Here is a 25,186-nt window from a genome sequence, read left to right on the forward strand (position 1 = left end):
GTTTTTTGTTGCCTTGTATCTTAGGGACCATGTCATTCTCTATTTTCTTGGGGAAATTTAACTGTCTGTATTGCTCACTGTGGGACCTAGGCATAAGCCAGTTTATATGCCTTATGGTGCATGTATTCTGGGTACCCACCTGTTAAGCACCCCCAATGTGAACAAGTCTTTTAGCATTGGAATTAGATGAGAAGAGCAAGAGTTTTGCCTTGGAACCATACAACTCAGGTTGAAATTTTGGCAACTTCACTTACAGCTGTGTGACCTGAGACAGGCTTCTGTAACCACTCAGGTTTAGTGTCCTGAACTCTACTCCAAGCTGCGTGAGAGTGGAGACCTGTTCTGTATGCTTTCAGGTTGTATTCCTCACATCTGGAACAGTGACATGCAGTGATTAGCATGTGATATGCACTCAGATGTTTGTTGAATAAAAGAAGGAATGGGAAGAGTAACCACTTTTATAGGGTTGGTGTGAGGGTTAAATGAAACAGTGAATGTAAACTGCATAGAACAGGGCCTTCTCAGTTAATAGTTTTCCTTTCTAATCTTGACCTCTTTACCATTTTATATTCAGGGTCTGGTTTAGTGTCTACTTTTGTTTAGTAAATGCCTTTATCAAGTCAGCATGCTATCAGAAACAGAAAGAATGAAGAGGTTAATTGCAGGGAATTGGCTGGTGAGGTCAGTCTGATATCAAGAGGGCAGGCCGGAACTCTCAGGCAGAAGCTGAAACTCTAGTCCACAAGTGAGATTTCTTCTTCCTCAGAGGAACTCCAGTTCTGTTCTTAAGGCCTTTCAACAGATTGGATGGGGCATACCCAGATAATTTAGAACACTTCTTAAAGTCAACTGATGGTAGATGCCTATTACATCTACAAAATACCTTCACAACAACACCTAGGTTAGTGTTTGATTGAATAAGTGGAGACTATGGCCTAGCCAAATTAACACATAACACTGACCATTACAGTCAGTGTTGGAGAATTCCTTTATTATTTCACATGTATCATTGAGGGTGTTTTATAGAACTAGAAATGTAATACATTTAGAGTATAGTAGAGGGTTTTGTGGTGTGTGGCAGTTTTCACTCATTTGTTAAACAGCTGTTATTGAGCATATATTATGTGCCAGGCACTGACCTGTGCATGAGCTCAGAGAGATCACCTGTTGGTGAGGAAGAGAAATAAATTGGTGGGCCTCCCAATTCAGTGATTTAATGGCCATGATAGAGGTAAGTATAGGGAGCAGAGGGACACCTAATCAAGTTTTGGAGGTCTTTTAAAGTATTGCTTCAGCTGAGATATAATGATGGCTGCTCATCATTATAGTTATCTAAGCAAAAGAATAAGGGACAAGGAAGAGGATAAGAGGGATAAGTAGGTACCAGAGAGTGGGAATACCACGTTCACATCTAGTTGTAGGAAATAACATGGCAAATTCAGGGAATTAAATGTAGCTCAGAATGGATGGGAGATAAAACATGTTGTGTGAGCTGGGGCTAGGAGAATTGTACGGTGTTGGTATTGGAAGATGAAATCGAACACATAAGCATACTTATACCCTACAGTGTCTTGTTAAGAAGTTTAAATCTTCTCCAAAAAGTGGTAGTGAGCCATAGAAGAGTTTTAAGGAGAAGAGTAATTGAATTGATTAGATTTAAATTTTAGAAGCGTTATTCCAAAATACATTTGGGATTTGTGGGGCCGAGCAATGGTACTTGGAAACACTTAGGAGACAGGCTAGGAAGCTGATTAGTAATGATGGTGGCCTGAACTAAGGAAATGTGAAGAAAATGTAGTAAAGAGAAAATGAGCAGGTAACGATTATAATCCAACTTGGGCCTGGAAGTAGGGGACAAGGTGAGACTCAAGGATGACACCCAGGTTTTTAGATGATGGACCATTCAGGAAGAGAGTACAAGAAAAATGGTTTGGGGATCAAGATGTTTTCCACATTGATGTTGAATTTGGGGAGTTTAAATTAACTGGTGGTGCATTAAAATATAAATATTGAGTAGGCTTTTGTATATACAAGTCAGGAGCAAGGGAAGATCTTTAGGCTGGATTTCTAGACTGGAAAGTATTGACTTATTGAAGTGAGTGAAGCCTAGAAAGTGTGTGGAGTCAGAAGAGGGCCTTGAGGAGAATACTTACAACAATGAAGACTCTGCTGTGGGTGGAGTATGAAGCGAACTTTAACCAGCACTGGCCGTGGTTGGGGAATGTGTGGCACAGATGATCACTAGAGCCAGGGTGTGGAGGAAGTGTTTATTCTGTAGCTGTTCCATAATGGACTACCCTGTGCATGCTCTGAATTCTTTGACCAGCCGTTTTTTTCCTTTCCATTTTCCAGGTATACAGTTTTTCAGGACCCACCACACAAAGGAAAAGTTATAGAACGGTGCTCATATGCCAGGCATTGAAAAGAAATATGACTTTCTCAAATAAAATAAAAGCATTGATATGGATATCATGCAGCATACTCTGATATTTTGTTGTTGTTGTTGTTTTTTACCTCATAAAAAAGTTACCAGAACCTCTCTTTCTATGTGTTCACAAGTTCCTAAACTTCTCTGAGTCTCAGATTCTTTATCTGTGAAATAAGGAGTTTAGATGAGATGATTTTCTGTATGATTTTATGAAGTACAATAGGGATACCGTAAGCTAAAATATAATTTGCACCAGCTTTCGTATTTTAATAGCAGGCATTTTTCTTGCTGTAATAGAAATTAAGATCCAATTTTAAAAACCTAATTTTTCTTTTTTAATTTTCTGTTTCACACTTGATCAAAACTGGCAGTTTAATGACAAAAAAATCCTTTGCAGGTATGTAGCAGTATTTATAACCACTAGGGGTCAGGCTTTTCAAGAACAGTTAATGCCCTGTAACTGTACTCTATGCACAGTTTTGACTCTAGAATTGATGGGTTTTATTAAGCTGTTCTTCTCTTAAGGTAAATGTGCTCTGTCCTATATATTTATCCTCATTGAAGTGAATAGGATTTTGGTAATTTCGTTGGCTTCTGTTGTCTCGCATAACTGAAGTAGGTCATCATTGGTGCTGCAGTGCGCAATATGAGATTGTGCTGTTGGTTTCCCCCACAGTGTCGTTTTATACTCCACATTTCAAATATTGAAAGAATATATGTCTTCTGTACATCTACATGGAGAAGAGTCTAGTTTAGTCCTGACGTTTCACAGATAGATTTCTTGTTTTCTCTCAGATTATTTCCAAATGGTGTTTTTTCAAAAGGTCCTCTTTCTATTAGAACTATTAGAAAGAATTGAGTAATGGTTTTGGGCTAAGCGGGGAGATGTTATAAATGTGTCAAATAACAATAAATGAATGCATCACAGGAGACTATGGAGCAGGGGAATCCAAAATTTTTTCCTTCTGTTAATTGGTATAAGAGCTAGAATAACTTAATATGGAAGTAATTAATAGATAATATATCATTTGTATTCCTTTTGGGACCTGGTTTTGCATGATTATCACTTCCATGAAATTTGTTGATAGACTGTCATGTTCACATTAAATAGTTTTTAATAGTGAATTTTTTGGATTTTGAAAGAATTTTAGAAAAAAGTTATTTTACCTCTTTAAAAGACAAGTTTTCTGAAGTGTTTCAAATTTTGTTTATTTACTACAATATCTATTCTGCAGATACTCATTTTTGTGGGAGCGTTGAATTGGGTCTATGATACAGAACGCTGTGATTAAGTCTCACTAATTGGTGTTTTATGGTAAATGCTTTGTGAAGATATCCTATTATATATAAAGTGATAGTTTTCTTAGGTGAAAAGTGACTATTAGAGTTATCCATCTACATGCAGGGGATTGGTTTCAGAACCCACCCATCCATATACCAAATCTATGCATACTCAAGTCTTGGAGTCAACCCTGCGGAACCCATGTATATAAACAGGCTTCCGTGTACTCGGGTTTTATATCCCATGAATACTGTATTTTCTTTCTGAGTTTGGTTGGGAAAAAAATCACATATTATAAGTGGACCTGCCCCGTTCAAGGATCATCATCTGTACTTTCTTTGAAAGCATTGCTATCGTTCACCTCTCCCCCTTGTCTCTCCCACTTTGTGACTTTATTTATGACCTAGGATAGAAAGCTGATAATTCCACTGTGCTGTTTTTCTGTAGTCACAGATAGGCATGCTACTTCTCTGTCAGAACCATTCAGCACTGTCATCTTTGCTGACTAGGAATCAATTCTGGATCGTTCACATCGTCTATTAAAATGCTTATCCATTTACTTGTCACCTTCTTCTAAGGGACACAGATAGAGTAGTACTTTTGAATTCCTAGAAAAAAATGGCACTCTTGAGCAGATTGTTTATATCCTGTCCTCGGTTGATACTCTTAGTTTATTCACCTAAAAAAAAACTTTACCCCCAATTTTTATTTTGTTATCTTTTTCAATAAGTACTAAGCTAGCTACTTAGTAGATCCCAAATCTATGTTACTGTAACTAAATTATTATTATCTTAGGCATCTTCAAATTTGGTAGATTTGGTAGATTGGTGAGTATTTACAATGCTGTAAATATGGCACTTTCATCTAAGTCATCTTTATATGCATTTTTTTATCAGCTTTATTGAAATATAATTAGCATACAATTCACCCATTTAAAATATACAGTTTAGACCATGCATGGTGGTTCACACCTGTAATTCTAGCACTTTGGGAAGCTTTGGGAGGCCGAGGAGTTTGAGATCAGCCTGGGCAACATAATGAGACCACCCTCCAACCCCTTACAAGACATTAAAAAAAAAAGACTTATCCAGACATGGTGGTGTGAGTTTATTGTCCTAGCTGTTGGAGAGACTGAGGTGGGAGGATCACTTGAACCCAGGAGTTTGAGGCTGCAGTGAGCTGTGATTGCATACCACTACACTCCAGCCTGGGCAACTGAGTGAGACCTTGTCTCTAAAAAATACAAAATAATTGGAAAAAAAAAAAAACCTAAAGTATACAATTTAATGGCTTTTGGTGTATTGTATTTGTTTTAATTGTGGCAAAATATGTATAACGTAAACTTTGTCGTTTTAATTATATTTAGGTGTACAATTCAGTGGCATCAATTACAGTCACAGTGTTGTACAACCATCACTAACGTCTATTTCCAGAACTTTGTATCACCTCAAACAGAAACTCTAGTCATTAAGCAATAATTTTATTCCTCCCTATTCTCAGCCTCTGGCAGCCTCTGATTTGCTATGAATTGCCTGTTTTAGATATTTCATATAAATGGAGTTATACAATATTTTCCTTCTGTACCTGGCTTATTTCATTACCATAATGTTTTCAAGGTTCATCCATGTTGCAGCATGTATCAGAAATGCATTCCTTTTTAAGACTGAATAATACTCCATTGTATCTGTATACCACATTGTGTTTATCTGTTGATGGGCACTTGAGATCTTCCCACCTTTTGGCTATTGTGAATAGTGCTGCCGTGAACATTGGTATACAGGTATCTGTTTGAGTCTTTGTTTTCACCTCTCTTGTGTACATATATACCCAGGTGTGGAATTCCTATGTAGTCTTATAGTAATTCTATGTTTAGCTTTTTGAGGCACCTCCAAACTCTTTTCTGCAAGGACTGTATCATTTTACATGCCCACCAGCACTTTCTCTACATCCTTGCCAACACTTGTGATTTTCCATTTTTCTCATTCCAGCCATCCTAGCAGGTGTGAAGTAGTATGTCTGCTTTTAAAACATTTAACCTCTGAGGTGACTGCAAACTGAGCATTTTACTTTGTAACACAGGTATAGTCTCCTTAAGCTGTATTGTACTTATTTGGTAAAAATTATTATTAATGAGGACAATTTTGGAACACTTAATCCCCAGCAAGTAGACAAATAATTATTCAGTGGCTTCTACTGCAGATTACTAAGCTGTGTCTTTTAGGGGGTGTAACAATGAGTAGAATTAGTTGTTGCCCTTAGGCAAGTAAAAGCAGGTGGGATATAATACGACATGGACATAAACCCTATAAAAGAAGAAGTACATACATGCTTCCCCAGCTGTACAAAGGATTGGAGGTACTCTCAATAGGGAAAGCCATGGCTAGTTCAGGCACAAAAGAGCGGACAGAGCATTATTTGAGAGAGTGCTTAAAGGGTGCGTGATTTCAACATGGTGAAACTAGAGCGGCAATTCAAGGGCTTACAGAAGGAATATCTGACCCATCTGTGGGCAGGAGGGTTAGTAGAGGGTTTCCAGAAATTTCAAACTGAAAATGTTAGGCTTAGAAGTCCATACTTTTTTAAAAACTCAAAACAAGAATTTAAAAAATATATATTTAAAAAATTCATTTGTTTTTATTTTCCCAGCTTTTATAAAATTTGAAATAATTTTGGCCTGACAGGGATCTTAATAAAAGCACAGTTTCTTGAAATGGTATTCTGTATGTTTTAATGAAGACATATGTTTGGATTATTTAAATAAAGGGCCATTATTCTTTACTTCCCATATGATACAGTTTTTCTGTGTCATACACCACCACAGCATGTACTGTCTCTGAAGCTGCATTAAGGAGGCAGGACTCCTTGATGAAATCACATCTACATTCTGCAGATACTTAAAAATTAATTTATGTTAGTGTAACTCATTTATATACATTCCGATTTGATCTTTAGGAAAACTCTGAGGAGCACATAGGGTAACAAATATTCTTGTTTTATGGGAAGCAGACTTGAAGTTTTGAGTGGTGGCCAGCCAGCTGGAATTAGTGGAAACCGAATTTAGTGCCTTTTCTGTGATTTTCCTAAAACTAAATATTATTTTAGGAGTAATGCAGTTCCCATAAGTAGAAAAGATAGTATTTAAGTTGCTTAATTTTTTTTTAATTCTCTAGACTATTCTGCATTTGTGGAATTTTCCACTAGGTAATATGCATTCAGGTCACATACACAGTGAGATTTCCTAAAGTGACAGTACAGATAAAAAGGCTGTGCAACTTGGTGATAATTGTGCTCCATTTAAGCAAACCATCAACTGGTACTTTTTTTTTTTTTTTTTTAAGATAAATTGTATTTTATCAAAATGGAAATTTTTTTTTTTTTTTTTTTTTTTTTTTGATACTTTAAGTTCTGGGATACATGTGCAGAACATGCAGGTTTGTTACATGGGTATACATGTGCCATGGTGGTTTGCTGCACCCATCAACCCATCATCTACATTAGGTATTTCTCCTAATGCGATCCCTCCCCTTGCCCCCCACTCCCAAGTTGTGTAATTTTTAAAAAAAATTATAGTACTTGGTGTCAAAATCTTCTCCCTGATATCAGCAGTGTGAATTATCAGTAGATACCATCTGAAACCCTGGAGGGAAGTAATAAGCTTTTAAAGATCTTGATGATTAGCCTGTCTTTCACGGGGCCCTGAAATCAAGAATCCACCCTTTTCACATGGATATAATGGATTTGATACAGTATTTGAGCATTGTGCACTGTATATATGTATGTGGTCTTTTCCCTCTAGGTGGCTCTCTGGGTCTGTATAGATACAAACTATTGAGAAATGTGGCTATTCCTACCTTTATTTTGCTTGTGTGTTCTGTGGGACTGTTAATTACATTTTAGTAAACTGTGAAGCCTGTGAACACATAGTATCAGCCACTCAATTTAGTGCAAGTTTGAAAAAGGAAATAATAAAGCAAATAATAATTAACATTTATTTATTACATGCTCACAAAGTTGGGGGAAGAGGGGAAGAGACAGACAAGTGAATCTGTAATTGCATTGCTCTGATTGGGCCTAGTAAGTAAAGGTTGATAAGATTTCTATAATACACTTCATTTTCTAGGATCCAATCATTTGTACTCACTGTGAGATAAGTGTCTAGAACATAGGAGTAGTGATTTATCTGTATCTTTAATTTTCCATAGAAAACTTGGTTTTAAAAGGGAATAAAAATAATTACTTTTATACTTATGGTAGTGCTAAGGTACTAGGAAAAAGGAATCTTCAGATTTACCAGTATATGTATTTGTTGGTGCTCTCTTTTTATTCTTGACCATTTGACACTTTGATCAGTAGTAATGTGGCGTTTGCTTTTACCACTATATCAGAAGCACTCAGGGCTGTCTGGGTTATTTTTATCTTGTACCCTGATAGATTTTCATGCATTAACATGCTTTCTTGATAGCTTTTCTGATAGCTTTTCATGTGTTAACATACTCTCTTCTCTTGGCATCAGTGAGAAGTATCTGTATATGGTTCTTCCCATTCCTCTCCCAGTCATTCCTTCTTGTGGATGCCTCTTAAATAGTGTCTTTTTAAAACAATTTCAATTTTTATTTCAGATTCAGGGGATACATGTGCAGGTTTGTTATAAGGGTATATTATGTGATGCTGAGGTTTGGGGAACAGTTGAGCCTGTCATCCAGGTAGTGAGCATAGTACCCAATTGGTAGTTTTTCAGCTCTTCTCCCCCTCCCACCCTCCCCTATGTTTATATCCCCGGTGTCTATCGTTGCCATCTTTATGGCCATGTGTACCCAGTGTTTAGCTCCTACTTATAAGTGAGAACATGTGATATTTGGTTTTCTGTTTCTGCATTAATTAGGTTGTGTACTTGATTTTATTCTCTTTCTACTCTGGGTTCTCCATAGACAGTTTCATAAATGCCAAAGTTTCAGCTATCATTTATATGTTGTCCCTTAGGGCTGCTATAACAAAAATACCATAGATTAGGTAGCTTAAACAACAGATAATGATTTCTCATAGTTCTCGAGGCTGGGAAGTCCAAGATAAGGCACTGATAAATTCAGTGTCTCGGAGGTGGTGGGGGGGCAACTTCCTGGTTCTTAGACAGTTTCTGTGTCCTTATGTGATGGAAGGTTGTCAGAGAGCTCTCTGGCATCTCTTAAAAAAAAAAAAAAAAAGTTTTTTTTAGAGACGTATATTGCCCAGATTAGAGTGGAAGTCTGGGACCATAGGTGTGTGCCACCACACTGGGCCTTGGGGTCTCTTTTATAAGGGCATTTATTCCATTAATGAAAACTTCACCTTCATGGCAAAATCACCCCCCAAAAGGCCTGCCTGCTAATACCATCATATTGATGGTTGGGATTTTAACATAAGAATTTGTGGGGGGAACATAAACATTCAGTCCATAACATATGCCACTGGTTTCCAAGTCCATGTCTTTAGCCCATTCCTCTCCCAAGCTTTGAACCAAACCTTTACCTGCCTGCTGTGGCAGGCCTAGAGTAGGTTGTCAATAGCCTTGGAATGAATGAACAAATGTTTAGAACTTACCATCTGGAACGAATGAACAAATGTTTAGAACTTATCTTCTCCATTCTCTCTTCTCCCCAAACCAGCTATCCTCTTTTCTCTCTTCTTGAAACTACTTCCCCAAATACAAGCTTGCTTTGAGAGTCTTTGACTCATTATCCTTTTTCTTACTCCACAGTTACCAATTCCTATCCAGGTTTGGAAAAAAGACTGACTTGGATGCATTGGCTCCTTCCCTAAGCCTGCTTTGATTGCATTTCAGTCAAGCTTCTAATTTAGATCCAGTCACAGTGCAGTGTAATTACCAGTATCTTTCTCTCCCCACTGTGTGAAGTTTGTGGGCATATAATTAATAAATGTTGGTTTGTTATTTCCTTCTTCAAATTTGTGTTAAAATAAGTGGCTGATGTTACGTATTGATGGACTCATAGTTTAATTATGCAGCTTTTAAAGCATACATTGATAGAATATTTTTGAACCCTACTCCTGAAAATAAATTCCAAGATTTGAGTGATGAATCAGTATGGAGAAACAATTCCCAGAAGTGTTTCTTTGTGCATTCTTTAGGACTTGACCATACACAAAATGTTAAATTGTATACAGAGTGCATAGCAGCAATATGTTGAAGGACATAAGTAGTGCTTGGTACATTAAATGATAAAATGATCTCATTTGATTATAACAGAACCTGTGGTGTATATATAGCTAAAATGGATATAGATAAGGTAATGTTCTCTCTGAATAGTTTGGGGTAATAAATTAATGTATTGTTTCTTGTTACTATGTTTATACCATTTCATTGTAATGCTGTAATAATTTCACTTGACTAATTGGGTGCAGAGGAAAATACAACTTTTTGCAGTTAGCTAAGAAGTTCTTTATTTTTGGTTTGAATTAGCATAATTATCTCTTCAGCTTGGAGAAGAAAAGGAAAACCTGTTTTAAGAAAAATGTTTAAATACAATTATTGTGTGTCAGTTTGGTGGCTAATATTCTTGATCTTAGGAAGCATGACCACAATCTAGCCTTTTTTGTTTGATTAATGTTGAGATTAAGAGCTGCTGGAAATGAATGTGTAGGTTGCTACTTACCTTCTCCCACTTTTTTGTGCCTCTGTAGGTACATGGACTATATCGCACAACAGGTGCGAGTTTTGAGAAGGCCCAGCAAGAGTTTGCAACAGGTGTGATGTCCAACAAAACTGTCCAGACCGCAGCTGCAAATGCAGCTTCAACTGCAGCATCTAGTGCAGCTCAGAATGCTTTCAAGGGTAACCAAATTTAAGAATCTTCAAACAATACACTGTTACCTTTTGACTGTACTTTTTTCTCCAGTTACTGTATTCTACAAATATTTTTATGTTCAAAACACAGAGTACAGACAGCATGGATATTTCCTGTTCACTTGTGCATGGGCTAAAACCAGGAAAACTTCCTTGTCTTATTACTTTACCTAATAGTTTCTTAATATTTCAGTGCCCCTTGCAGAAAAAATATTACATGCTAAATAAATATTCTCCATATTTTTTGGGGGATGATGTTCAGTGAATTATTTCAGTGGTGACCCACTGAAAATTAATAATGGTACTTATGATTAAAAACACATTTAATACTAACTGCAGTAGTTCTTTCAAGAATCTTTAGAGATAAGGATTGCGCATTGGAAAAGTAAACTATGTTTCATTCCTTTTTCCCTATTTATATTGAAAGAAATAGGCCAGCAGAGACTTAGGGATTTTAAATTGGCTTGCTTTTTAGCTGTTTCAGTCACCAGTGAAGAGCCTATTTGCATTTTGTAGTAGATAATGTAATATTTGTCATCTTTTTCTTTTCTTTTTTTTTTTTAGAGTAGCTGATATTTTGATAACAATCTCTGATTTGCATGGGCACTACATTTCTTATATTAAGAGAATTAGTATTTTGGCTTCTGTACTGCTTGTGGTTGTAGGATTCAGGGGTTAATGGAATCACAGAAATGGTTTTCTGCAAGAGTTTCTTTTAAATAAAAAGTTTGGGGGTGCAATATAAGAATTTAATATAATATGCAGTACATTATCCAAAAGAGAAGGTAGTTAATGCAGTAGAAAGTAGTGGTAATAATTCCTTTTTAAAAAAAATTTCGGTAGTCATATAGTAACATTTTGCTATATGAAAACTTTGGTATATTCTGTGGTTACAACTAAGATTGTGTCTGGCAGCTCTTTTTGGGGGATGTGTGTGTGTAATTTTTAACAGAGGTATTAAAGGCTAGTCTAACTGTTGTCTAAAAAGAATGTACAGTATTTAAGGGATTTTCCTTTTAGCTTTTAATCTCCAGTGGCATTAAACATAAAAAGACCCTGGCATTTTTTCATATACTTGAATCCCTAAATGCACCTGTCTTTCACTTTTTGAGACAGACTGAATATACCTAAAATTTCCAGCAATAGAAAAAAAAAAGCATTTAACTTGCACCAAGCAAGAAAATATAAATACAGTTAAATGCATTAAGATAATCACATTAAAATTGTTACTATGCAGCACAGAACTTCGTTCTTGTAGTATTCTTGGGTTCAAACTTTGAATCAATTTTAACACTGATTAAGTGACTCAAAGACATTTGTAAGTCATGCTACTGTGTTTTGAAAGTCTAGCTAATTTAAGATTGCAGAATGATAGATGGTGATTTTTCAATTAGATTTTAAGTAAGGATTGTGATATTAGAGGCTGGAAATCCTTATTTTTTAAAAAATCAGATAGGCATAAATAGTTAAATCGCTTTCATTCTCCCCAAACCTGGAGTTACAGAAAAAGTTTCATGCTAGAGGTGGGATGCCAAGTTCTCACTATCCATGAAGCAGCGCTGCGTGTTACTAGGTAACACAGATCCATCCAGATGGTGTTTACATTTGATTTATTTGGGATCTTATTGACATCAGGTATACTTGGAAGACATTTCTTTTACTCTTCAGCATATGAATTTAAAGCTGTTTTTGTAAATATTTCGAATCAGCGATAATTTCTATCTACATTCTCAACCAACTTAGCCAGTTTGTTTTTTAGAGCTTGTAGTGTTATTGGAAATCTTTTTTATCAGTGTGCTTTATTGAGTGTAGATTTTGCACACATTCAAAACATTAACCACAGAATACAGCAAGAGCACCTATATTCACTATTAACTTATATCCCAAGTCCATTTTTTTCTACACACTACAAACAAAAGATATATTAGAAACTTTTGAAAAACGCTGAAATACTTTGCTTCAGAATTGGAATGTTTATATTACATAGAAATCCTCAAAGGTAGCATTATTAAATAGCAAAGAATAATTAGAACCCACATCTTTTTTTGTGTGGATGGAGAAAATGTTTTAAAATTCAGTTATTTAATACAAGTTTGAGAGAGAAAATTGTTTTTTAAAAATATACATATGCATTGAAATGATGGCAATGCTTACAGTATGATCAAGTATGAAAGGAGCTTTAAATTCTTATATTTACTTTTCTCTATCAGTAAATTGTTAAATTTTCACTCAGCAAAAGATTGGCATTTGTTAGTGTTTTATATTTAATACTAAAATCACAGTCATGAAATCATAGTCATAAATGGTCTTCACATAGTAGTCATCCGTGTTATTTTTCAGTTTGTAATATTAAATTATGGCAATTTTATTTCAAACTAAAGTTTGAACACTGGAAAATCATTACTCAGTGATTTGTAATTTGGGACTTGGATTATTTATCTAGAGATGTTTGTATATTTTGTCAGTAACTAATATTGCGCTGCCATCATGGTGACTGTCATGGTTCTACAGAAATGCCCTCCATGTGTCCCTCTAATGTTGCATGTTTCAGTGGGTTAGAAGTTTTGTATATTTATTGTATTAACACAGAGTGTCATAAAATAAAATGCTGTTTACTGGATGTTTGTTTGTATAATTTTGAACACTATAATAGCAATTCAGAGACAGACATTGTTAAAGGTTTGATGTATCTAGAAATTCCATGTTTGATTTTTAAAAAATATGTGTATAAGTCTGTCATGTGCTAAACAAAATAATATGAAAGACCTAGTTAAAAACTCTGAGCAACATAAAATGACCATTTTTCTGTTGCATTAGACCTTTACAGGTAGTGGAACAGGAGTTTCATCCATATTAAATAGTTTGGCCCCTTTAAGGTCAAAATACAGATCATCTAGAAGTTAAATTCAAAATGGAAAACCTATTCGTGGCTCAGATATTTCATTGTGGATTAAAAATGGGTGTCTCTGTACTAGTATTGTATTTATTCAATTGTATTCTGATTTCTAACTTCGCTACCTATTGCTGTTTTATGTACTGATGAAAGTACTTATTTGTGTATATTGGATTTTTCACTTGGTTAGCTAAAGAAGATGTAAAAATATCTAAAATGATGTTCATGGTGAATCTTATTTTGAGAAATACATGTTAAAAAAGGAACGGTATTATTTTCTGGTTGTTGTATTTTAAAAAGCGAGTTTGGATTTTTACACCTAATTTACTAGGAAAATATTCTGTAATTCATGTTAAGATAATGTATGGTTTGCATTTTAAGGGGATTTATGTTAGGTTAATTAGTCGTTTCTGTAAATCATTTGTAATAGTGCTTTTTACTCATTACTGTATCTTTTTCTGAAAACACTGTTGTTAACATCTGATTCGGTACCCTTATTGGTACAAATCTGTGTTTAGCATGACTGTTTATATACAGAATTTTGTTATATTTTGAGCATTTTTTTCCCCTGCTTATGTATACCTTAGAATTACCATGGCTGTCATATACCATTTCACTATATCTCCTTTCAGTTTTTCCTTAAGGAAAATGTCCAGAGGAATTTGTTCATTTCATGTGATTAAGCCCTTTAGAGGTGAAAAAAGATTGGTTAATTTTAAAAAATTGAGGATGGTTAAAAAATAGAAAACACCTTACTTTGATACATTTTAAAGTACAATAGTATACATTTATTTAGAGTAGAATAATGTGTTTAAAACATGAGTTGTTTTAAACACTTTTTTATTAAGCTAAAAAGTTTTATCTCACATATTAAGTATTACAGAAAGTGAAGTATTTTGGCTAGAATTTTAGGGCACATTTTATAAAGCAGCATGCCTGCAATATTGGTGGGTATTTTTCAACTTTAGGACTTTGTCACAGTATGTAGAGAGCTAGAAATAAATCTAGAAACTTTCTAAGCCAGGTATTGCCACTAATCTATCTTATATAAGCAGATATCTCTTACTTGAAGGTTGTAGGAAAATAGGGAAAAGACTGCTCTCCAGTTTTCACACCACCCCAACACCCCCCCCCCGTGGGTTTTATATTTACAATTTAACTTTGGGGTTTGGGTAAGACATTTAATGTATATAATTTTGATTAGTACTGGCCATGTTTCAAATGGCAAGGGAACATGGGAACTGTCATGTGGCAATGTAGTGAGTGTTAAACTTTGTGTTTGTCCAAATCCTGATTTATTTTCCAGTTCATATCTTTCTGGGCTTGACATGGCTGATGGTGTAGCTGAAACGCTCCTAACACTAAAAGCCATTTAATCTTTTCTCTAATAGGAGCAGAAAATAGTTAATCACCCACCTAGTAATATAAGATTACTCTGAATATTATCTTCTATACATTAAAACAGTTCTAGTTGGTAGAATAATACCATACAAGTTTTATTTTTAATTTCTAGTTATTTTCAGTGCTTACTTAAATGTAATTCTAGAATTCCTCCACAACTTTTAATATTTTGTATGCCAGTGATTCTCAAGATAAATCATGGTTGTAGTAGTTGTTACTGTTGGCAGTTTGTCGTAATATTCAGGTATTTGGGGATGGGGGAAAACACCAAAAATCAGTGTCTTTTATCTGGTGATCACTTTGGTGTCTACAGTATTCTAGTCTCCTGCAGAAAAACTGAACCCACTGGGCCTATGCATCCCTCACATTTTTTTTCTAGTATAAAAGCAATACATATGTGTTGTAGAACAATTAAAAATTCAGAAAGTGATAAATGCGAAAATAAAAAATCCTTAATTCTGTCATCTTGGGGTACCTCTGCTAATATTTTATTGTCTTCTAATCTTTTTCTATGCATATATATTTTGTAGAGTTAAGATATATAAGCAATATGGATTTTTAAAAACCTTATTTTCCCCTCACTTAGCTTTATGTCATAATGGCCTGATAGTTTAGTTTTTTAAATGAACCTAATTTATAAAATCAATATACATTTCAGTATAAATTATAGAAAATATTTATAAGCAAAAGAAATAACTAAAATTCTCATAATTTTACATCCATGAATAACTTCTATTAAAATCTGGTTTATATCTTTCTATTAATTTTTCTAGGAAGAAAACTTCCTAATATTAAAAATGAGATGACCCCGTACATCCTTGTACATCCTTTAGGGATATTTACCTAGTTCTCAAAAGCCACATTTCTTTGGGTCCTTAAAGTCCACACTGGTACTGGATGTCATCTGGCCATAGTGGACTCATTCCTGGCTCATCAGTTTTTTATTCTGAATGTAGATATGTCTAGAACTCTACTGTTGCAGAATTGGAACATAAGAGGTAGCCATTTTCTGCCATGAGGAAGGAATCACCAAGAAAGCTGGTCTGCAATGAAAATGAAGAATGAAATCGACATAACAGGAGATGTAAAATGAATGACATAGAAAAGATCTAGTGGCTTTCCTTTTCCTTTACAGAGCCCTACTGCTCACCCTTATCCCATTATCCTCATAATCTTACCGCTTTTTCTTCCTCAGCTATCTTGAATTGGTTTCTTATTACTTTTAACTGGAGGATCTTAACTAACACAACAGTTTATCTTATTTCAGTTATGATATAAATATGTATTGACAATTTTAATATCTCTGAATATATTTCTGTAACATTTAGTATAGCTATATGGCTACCATCCTATGTATGTATCATAAAGTCTTATTCCTTTAGGTTTTGATTTTCAGGGTTTTAAAGTTATAAATAATTTATCAAGGAATATATTGTTGCTAAATGTAGGGACTCGAGCTTTTGTTTTCTCTTTAGTACAGATTGCTGAGTTAAAGGGTATGTATAGTTTTTAAAGCGCCTTTCGTGTGCATTGCCAAGTTGCTCTCCAGAAAAATTTTATCCATATGTAACTCCATCAGCAATGTACAGAAAGGCCTCTTTCTTCACACCCTTGGCCAGCATTGGATGTTCCTTTTCTAAAAAGTCTTTTATCCCAATAGATTTTGACAAATCAGGAGGTTCCTTTTCTGAGCATTCTGGTTTCACATGGCTTATGGGCTCACCCAGTGCTACAGGTTTGTTTGTTTTTGTTTTTGCTAAATAGGAGTAACTGAGTACCCTGCACCCACCAAGAAATCTTCCACTTCCTGAAAGCTCTAAGGTAAAGATAATTAGCTGAATGCTCTGTTATAACAGGATGGAAAAAGAAATAGTGGCCTCAGGTAGCCAATCCACCAAGTCTCTCCAGGTAAAATTACATGGGTTTTGACAACAAGTTATGTTACCTTTCATAGATTGTAATTTTAAAATGATAATAGTCTGGGTGGACAGTATTTTCTTAGTTTTTTTCTAATAGTAACTTATTGTGGGCTTAACTGTATACCAGTGTTCTGTACTAAATGCTTTATATTACATCACTTAATCTTCATACCAAATTTGTGATATAATTTCTGTTGTTGGCCTTGTTTTTGTAGAGTTCTAGGAAATTACCCCGAAGTCACTCAGTGAGTGGTGGTGGTGAGGGGCTGGAGAGGGATGATGAGAACACGCAGGTCCCCTGACTCCTGCCAAGTGTGGCTGCCCCACCGTGCTGCCTCGTTCCAGTTGTCTTCCCTTTCATCCTTCCACATTTCCAGTCATTCATGTCCATCCTTTAGGGACAATGGATACTGGAAAAAAAAAATCAACAAAATTTTTACATGATTTTTGGATTATCCAGACCAAATGCTAACACCTGCCACCTAAAGGTGAGTCCTATTGCCCATCCTTCAGCAGTGTAAATTTTCTAAAGGGTCTTTGGCATTTGTGAGTTTGGAGAAACTTCAGTTGAGGACAAATCCTTATTATTAGGTTAAATATGCTTCTTGTGTGATTGTAATAGTTGCTTACTCTGAATGAGAGATTTTTGATACTAAGAAAACAATAAAAACTGTCACAGCCTATCATTTACTTTCCTACTGTCATATACTGAATTTCTTGTGTCTGTTTTCAGGATTGAGCTAAATCCTGATTGATAAATTGAGACATATGTCATCTTCAAAATTATGAAAAATCACTAGGTGTTTTCTCTGACAGGGAGGAAGAAGCAGTGTTTTCACCAGTTGTGATGGTGAGGCCCTTTTGGAGTTTTATTTGGAAGTTATTCTAAGTGTCTGCAGTGCAGAGATATTGGTGTTGCCCAGGAATTTGCATTGGCCGCCTTCCCACCCTGTGCATTCCAGGTAGAAGGAAACAACATAACAGTTTGAGGGGGTTGCCTTTGTTGTCAAACATATATCTGAGCTTTGACTTTGCCACTTACTAGCTTTCTAACCTGGGACACATTATTTCACCTCAGTTATTTAAGTGACAGTTATCTGTAAAATGATAGTAGTTTCTATCTCATAGGGTTTTGATGAATAAATGAATTTTATGAAGTGCTTAGCGTAGTATCTGCCCATAGAAATTGCACAATAACTAAGGACACTTACCATCTCTCAGGTGTATTGATGACTCCCAAATCAATCTCTCTCCCTAGTATAGTCCTAGCTGCACACAGGACTTCTACATTGGCAGCCTAAGCTGAACCTCCTCACCTTCACTGTCTGCTTTTTCTGGAGTCTTCCTCTTGTTGATCACATCACCTTCCACCCAGTTTCTACACTAAATACCTGGCTGTCATCCTAGACTCTTTCCTTCCCCTCCACTTCTGATCAGTCCACCTGTCCATTCTTTTCCCCTAACATAGAATTCATCCCATTGACTGTCTTTTACCATCACTGCCTTAATTCAGGCTTTCGTCTCTTGTGAATAAAATCATAGTGGTTTCTCTTAAACATAGGCACTTTCTGGACTGCCTACCTGTAGGTGTTTAATTTTTCAGGATGTTTGGCTATAAAAAGCTAAAAAGCTGCTAATAGCAATGTGTTATTTGATTGACTTTTCTTTCCCATGTGGTTTTGGTTTCACTACTTCCTCTTTTTGTATGCTTTTATCTGTGTCCTGTGTACCTTAGTAAAATTGGCAGTTTATGTCTGCAAGACTTATCTTGCACAGCTGTTCAGGGTAAGGAGAGGAAGTTGTACAAGGAAGAAGATAGTAGTAGGAGCAGCAGGGGGATGGCTCTGCCAAATGACTCAGCTGCTAGTGAGGGCCTCTGAAATAAAGTTATTGGTTCTTACTGCTTTGAAGAGTAAAGTTTGCTTTGATGCCTTACCCTTCATTGTGTGAGGGTTGAAAAAGATTGTTTGAAACTACTGAAATAATATCCACATAAAATGTCCATGTTAGTAAGGACCGTTCTAAGTGGTTGTTTGGTTAAGCAAAAACTTTAAGGGGGTGTAGGTGTAATTTGAATGCAGAATGTTCCAGGAAGATCAGTGTGGAAAGTGGACCTAGAAGCAGAATTGCTAGATAACAACTAAGGATGGGAAGTGGGGGAAGCACATGGGAGGGTTCCCCAGCTTCTACCATTCTCTGTGGATTAAATTTTGGAGAGTATAGTAACAGCTGAAAAAGCAATGGAAATGTTCTGATTTTTCTTGAGTTATTCAAATCATGATTATTTGGAAAACCGTGTGTGGTTTTTAAAAACTGATGTGGGTAACTTTGTCAGCTTTTATTTTTATTAGAAACCAGAACATAAATGTAATTTCAACTGTCATAGGCCCTAGATCAGGGGAAGAAATTGCCTTTTTTGTTTTTTTGTATGAAATAATAAATGCTTCATGGGATACAGGAAGTTGAAAGAGTTGAGAAGGGTATTTAGTGTCATTCTTGAGTTTATAAATTAGAATTCCACCTATTCTGGATGAGGCTTTTTATGGCCAGGATTACCTTCAGGAAACATGGATGTGGAATGACACCATATCACTGGCTTTTATTTTTAGGGTTGTTGTTGGAAGAGGAGGATGTGTCTTTCAGTTAACTTTTCCCCATTGTCATTGTTACATATTTATGTTTGAAAATTCCTTTTTAATGGAGCATTTTCATATTTCATAGCTTTACTTTATAATACTTGAGATTTTTTTCCTATTTATAATTGTGTTGATGCTTCTTCAAGGAAGAAATACGTACTTGACATTAAAGATAACACAGATAGGGACATATATGTTACTAGTGAATGGAATAGTTTAAAATACCTGAATATCTTTTTCCCATTCATCAATATTACATGTAAGCTAGTTAAAATAAATGTTGACTGATTTATAGGTATTTTCTTGATCAGATTATACACATCATATTGAAGCCAGTATACTCAGACTTGAAAGCATAAGAATGAATTTGCAAAATCTGGTTTAATTAAGATCTGGGGAGGGGAGCACATTGTGAAAATACATATGCACAGGAACCGAATCAATGCTAGACAAACAATGTATTAGTTTACAATATAATAGGATAACTACAAGTTTGAAGGCTCAAATTGAGTCCATCAGCTGTAAATACAACTTTATATTTGGCTCAAGTGGCTGTTGAATATCAAATGGTGCTGAGTTCCTCCAAAGCACCTAATGACCCCCTCAGCCTTGGAAGGAGTTTCACCACAGTCTCGGAAGAAATCCCAGTCGTGCCTTTAACTCTTTTGGCCCTTGGAAGTCATTGCAACCCCAATACAAATGCCGGCCAGGGATTTCCAGTGGCCACAAGTTATTGCACAGAGAGGTCTGTTCTAAGCCAGACTCTTACAGCTAAGGAGGTGTGAGATTAGCCCTTAAATAGTGGTCTAGCATTAGCATGGTCTATAAAAGCATGTTAAGAAATAGCTCCTCAGTGATTATGTACCAGCTACTAGTTATCTTACTAAGAGAAAAGGCAACATGGCAGCTTCACATTTCACATGAAAGACTAGCATTAACTGGGCCTGGCTTGCTGGCTTAACCTTGACATATGCTAGTGATTATTTTAGACCCAGGAGAAAATGATTTCATACCAGTCTTTTCTTCACATAAGATTTGTGTAGCATTAAAATTACAGGTTACTGAATAAGCCATGAAGGCAAAAATGTGGAACTCTCCTTTGCCAAAACAGAAACATTCCTGTTTTGACTCCTGTCCAGTTTCCAAAACAACAAAACATACATACACCTTTGTTATTGCACATCTTTCACACGAACTTGTGTATGTATAATATACATATATATTTTTAAATATGCTACACATAAAAAAAGACTATGGCACTTTACAGAATATATGTTTAACAAAGATCATTACACCACAGATGTTTGAAAACTATAAAAAACCCTTACACAATTAATGCAACATTGTTTGAATTATCAGCACACAGGTTTAAAAAATCCACAGAATCCAAGGCAAATATTTCTGCCTCAGAGTACACTGAGAAGCGCAGCCCATCCCATCCTGTCATGAGACTTTCTTTAAGCACAAATTCAGGCAAAATAAATAAGACTATCCTGGTAGTAATAATGGTCCTATTTATTAGAAAAATAAGTGTGGGCCAACAATCTATTTTTAACATTTCTTACTAGCATATTCCTCATACCCAGTGGTTTTTAAACAGCTGTGTGGAAGAGTATGGTTTAGACTTGCATGATATTAGATGGTCCTTTCACCCCAAGCCTGGCTAATGAATTCAAGGTTTAAAAGTCCCAACATTACCTTTTTACTATTTACTCAGTGTTTAGGTAGTTTTTAGTGGTTTGGGGTTTTGTGTGTGTGCATACCTGTGCTTTTGTCTTCTGTGTGTTCAAATTAATAACATAAACACTGTCAAGTGACTTTATTATGGCCAAGAAGTCACACTCCCTTGTGACTGTTTCCAGGTTGATCTAGAGGTACACTGCCGCCTTAGCCAAAGAGCAGGTGATGGACATGCTCGGAGGATCCTCTGAGCTTAGGACTTAACTTGTAAGGACACTGAGATTGTAAACCTACTGTCAGAAAATGGTTTCTCTATCCCAGAAAGAAAAAAAAAAAAAAAGTGAGTCTTCTGATAAGTTTATGGAAAAATTTTGTGTTTTCCATCAAGATTTGTCTGATGAATGGGATTGCTTTTAATGAAAATTATTGCCAAGGTTTGAGACTTGGTTAGAACATTATAAATGTACACACAGAGACAGGAGCTTTGTCCAGTGGCTCCTCCAGCCTCTTTCTGGGTGGTGTTAGAGATATGGTTAATGTTTCCTAGGCTGCTATGAAGATACCCGTTTTTTTTCTTCACCAAAATCACAGGATTTATATCTCGCTCACTTTGAATTTTGGTTCAGGAATGGGAAACTCATTAAGGCCTAACAAACACCTCCCACCCCTTTTGCCCTTAGCCCTTATCTGTGAGATAAGATGGTTTCTCATATAGGCCCAAAACCAGAATGCAGTAAAACTTTAGTTGTCCCATTCCATCTCTGTATAATTATCTGTTCTGCACCACCATATGGTGCTTTAGACTCAGACAGCTTTAACATGATTCACTTGGGGCAAGGTTGCAAAATCTGAACCAGGGTTGTATAGCTGGTAGCACTTAACACACAATACCTTGTCCACAGAAGGTACTTTTTCAAAACAAAGTCCTCAAGCGAGCAGATTAATGAACCCAGAGACCTACACTTTTTCCCCTTCCAGAAATCTCTTAAAGTGCTAAGGAGTGTTTCTGTATCATGATACAATTTTGAAGCTCCCATGTCAGAGTAGCTTGTTTCTGCGATGCCCTGGTCATTCTGAGATACTGTCTTCCTGAATCAGTGATATTGGTAATTAGGAAAGTAGTTTAAAAGCCCCTGAATCCTTATTCATAGTGGTATTTGATTCTTTTTGTAAACAGGTGTAGGCAGTGCTGTGACCTTGATCTAGCTCCTCTTTTTGAATTAACTTTGTCCTCTGTACTTTCCTGGAATTAATTAAAGTCTCAGCTGCAGTTCTTCAGTTGCAGCAATTTAATGTTATCTCAGTCTGCTTTCAGGATCAACACCAGTAACTACAAAAACTTAACTCCCACAACTAGCTTCTTTTTGTTGTAGAATGCCATTCTGCTACTGTCGGGATTGGAAATAGAGCTGACTACAGCATGGTCACCAAACAGGGAGGAAAGGGCTCCCTGCAAGTGCCGAGATTCTGGCAAGTCCTCCCAGTGAACATCTGAATGAGCCGCAGCTGGCTTGGGGACCTCAGTCCCTGGAAGGAGGAAACAGAGTGAGGTTTCCTTTTGGCAGTCAAAGCACAATCCTAACCTTAGGAGAAAAACATGTGATCTCCAGAAGAGGACACTGTGCCAGAACTGGTGCTAGCCTGGCTGCTGGGAAGAGGAAAAAAAATGTCTTCACTAGCAAGATTTCGTATTTATTTTTGTTCTCATATGATTGTATAGGTCCTTATTGTTTCTTTACTCAAATTTCTAAAATCTCTGGAGTGACAGTTCAGTTGATCCACCTTACCCTAGGATTCAGCCTAGAATAAGTTCCACAGCATGACTCCACACCACCCCTGCTGACCCCTTTGGTCAGCTAAGCAAAAGACAGTATCTTGCTGTGCCCTTTAGCAAACACATCCTGTCCCCAGTAAAATTTATAGTTTTTTGTTCGTCTCCAACTGAGATGGCCTTGAAAGAACAGAGGAAAACAAAAAATCCAACCCAAAACCCTATTCTGAGGCAGAGATGCTCACACACAAGCAGCGTTGGAGCAGAAGCAGCCTGCAAATCTGGTGGATGGTCTCTTCCTTTACCAGAGAAACTGCTGCCCTAATGATTTACATTATTATCCTTCATTGAACCTGGGGGAGATGGAGTCTGACAGAACTTGGTAACTCCAGGTCAGGGATTATATACTATTTTCATGTTCCATTCCTTATGTCCACTGCAGACCGCACGTCCAGTAACTTTGCGTAGCTGGATGTGGCCTCTCACTGGTCCTGTTTAAGCCTCGGGCTGTGGAACGTGGCTTTGGTAGGTAAAGGTTGGTTCTCCACTTGACTCAAATGATGAAACTGTGAACTGTTTCACAAGATTACTCAAGGGAGAAAATGGCATTAATGTCTTTTCCAAACTAAAGGAGGCAGATCAGGTTTTTCCCCTCTTCAATTTCTTCCTGTACTTTGTCACTGGAGGTTGCAATTTCTGCTTGTGCGGAGAAGACAGCACAGATGAAAGTGAGGACTGTGCCCCCGATGGCGGTATAAAAGGCCCAGCCCAAGGAGCAGTCTCCAGGTTTGTAGGCAGATGCATAATGTCCACAGTAGTCTATGGCCTTCTGGCAACCCCAGCCAGCAGGGTAGAGTATCAAACCAAGGATAAGGAATAGACCTGCAGAACAAAAGAGAAAACAGGTTAGAAAATCCCCATGGTGCTACACTGTCCGGATCTGATGTGATTGTTACTTGATTTGCTTGCTTTGGGCAAGGGCATCTATTCTGCAACAGAAAGTGTTGGGACTGTTTCATGCAACTAATGTGACCTGATCAAGAAATAACACATTATTAGAAATATTTTCAGCCACTTTTTTACATGTTGGAATGTGAATCCACTAAAAATTTCTCTTCTAGAAAAGAAGAAACAATTTTCTTCTAGAAAATTGTTACTTTTCTTCTTCTTAAGACAGAGTCTCAATCTGTTGCCCAGGCAGGAGTGCAGTGGTGCAACTGTAGCTCACTGCACTTGAACTCCTGGGTTCAAGCTATCCTCCTGCCTCAGCCTCCCAAGTAGCTGGGATTACAGGCACCCACCACCACACCTGGCTAAGTTTTCGTTTAAGTAGAGATGAGGTCTTGCTATGTTGCCTAGGGTGGTCTCAAACTCCTAAGCTCAAGTGATCCTCCCACCTCGGCCTCCACCATTCGTGGCCAACTTGTTACTATGTATTCCCACAGGGCTTTTGGTGCACTGAGCATTTCTCTTTTGGTCTAAGGCAGATGTTGGCAAACTAAGGCCCTCAAGCCAAATGTAGGTTTACAAGTAAAGTTTTATTGGAAGACAGCTGCAGCCATTTTTGGATGCCTACGACTGCTTTGCTATGGTCTGCAAAACCTAAAATATTTACTGTCTTTCTGCAGAAAGCGTTCGCCAACTCCTGGTATAAGCAAAATTCACACAGAACCACCTGATGTCAGCCTGATTAAATGCAAGAGCAAGGGCCAAGAGGGAGACCAGGTCTTTACCTGATTTGTTACAAACTGCAAACTTTGTAAGGACTTTCTGTCTGTGTACTTTTAAGAGAGTAGACACTAATAAGCTTTACTTCCATTCTGCTGACCCTACTACCTTGTAATTTTAAACACCTATTTTCCTGTTCTTCACAGCATTACTGCTCACTATATAACCAGAATGCATCACTTGAGTTATTTTTCATGCCTAGTCCCACCAGAGCTAGGACTAGGGTGAGGCACAAAAGGAGTCGCTTGCTGACCCTCAGGTATCAGCCCTGTGCCTACAGTGGGTGCCTCACCCTGGCTGCCAGTCACAAGACAACAGCTCCTCCCAAAAAAGCCAGAGGCCTGAAATGACAAAAGCAGCCTAGGCCCCCCAGATTTTACTCAGCAAAACTTTAAAACTTTCTTGGTAACAAATCTTTAGGCCAGGTGCAGTGGCTCACGGCTGTAATCCCAGCACTATGGGAGGCTGAGGTGGGTGGATCACGAGGTCAAGAGAGTGAGACCATCCTGGTCAACATGGTGAAACCCTGTCTCCACTAAAAATACAAAAATTAGCTGGGTGTGGTGGCATGCCTGTAGTCCCAGCTACTCAGAAGGCTGAGGCAAGAGAA

At 36.8% G+C, this 25,186-nt stretch overlaps 2 protein-coding genes across 2 annotated transcripts in view; one reads left to right on the forward strand and one right to left on the reverse strand.

Moving 5' to 3' along the window:
* The window catches only part of SCAMP1 (secretory carrier membrane protein 1), a 71,496-nt gene extending 57,548 nt beyond the window's left edge, over positions 1–13,948 (forward strand). Inside the window, exon 7 of the mRNA XM_011992190.1 lies at positions 10,386–13,948. Within this exon, the coding sequence (XP_011847580.1) occupies positions 10,386–10,550 (165 nt within the window). The 3' untranslated portion in view covers positions 10,551–13,948. The remainder of the gene's footprint in view (positions 1–10,385) is intronic.
* Positions 13,949–21,572: 7,624 nt separating this feature from the next.
* Positions 21,573–25,186, reverse strand: part of LHFPL2 (lipoma HMGIC fusion partner-like 2) — a 286,468-nt gene continuing 282,854 nt past the window's right edge. The window contains exon 7 of the mRNA XM_011992191.1: positions 21,573–23,730. Coding sequence (XP_011847581.1) covers positions 23,474–23,730 — 257 coding nt within the window. The 3' untranslated portion in view covers positions 21,573–23,473. The remainder of the gene's footprint in view (positions 23,731–25,186) is intronic.

Source organism: Mandrillus leucophaeus, unplaced genomic scaffold, assembly GCF_000951045.1.
Source record: "Mandrillus leucophaeus isolate KB7577 unplaced genomic scaffold, Mleu.le_1.0 Scaffold407, whole genome shotgun sequence".
Classification (NCBI taxonomy): domain Eukaryota; kingdom Metazoa; phylum Chordata; class Mammalia; order Primates; family Cercopithecidae; genus Mandrillus; species Mandrillus leucophaeus.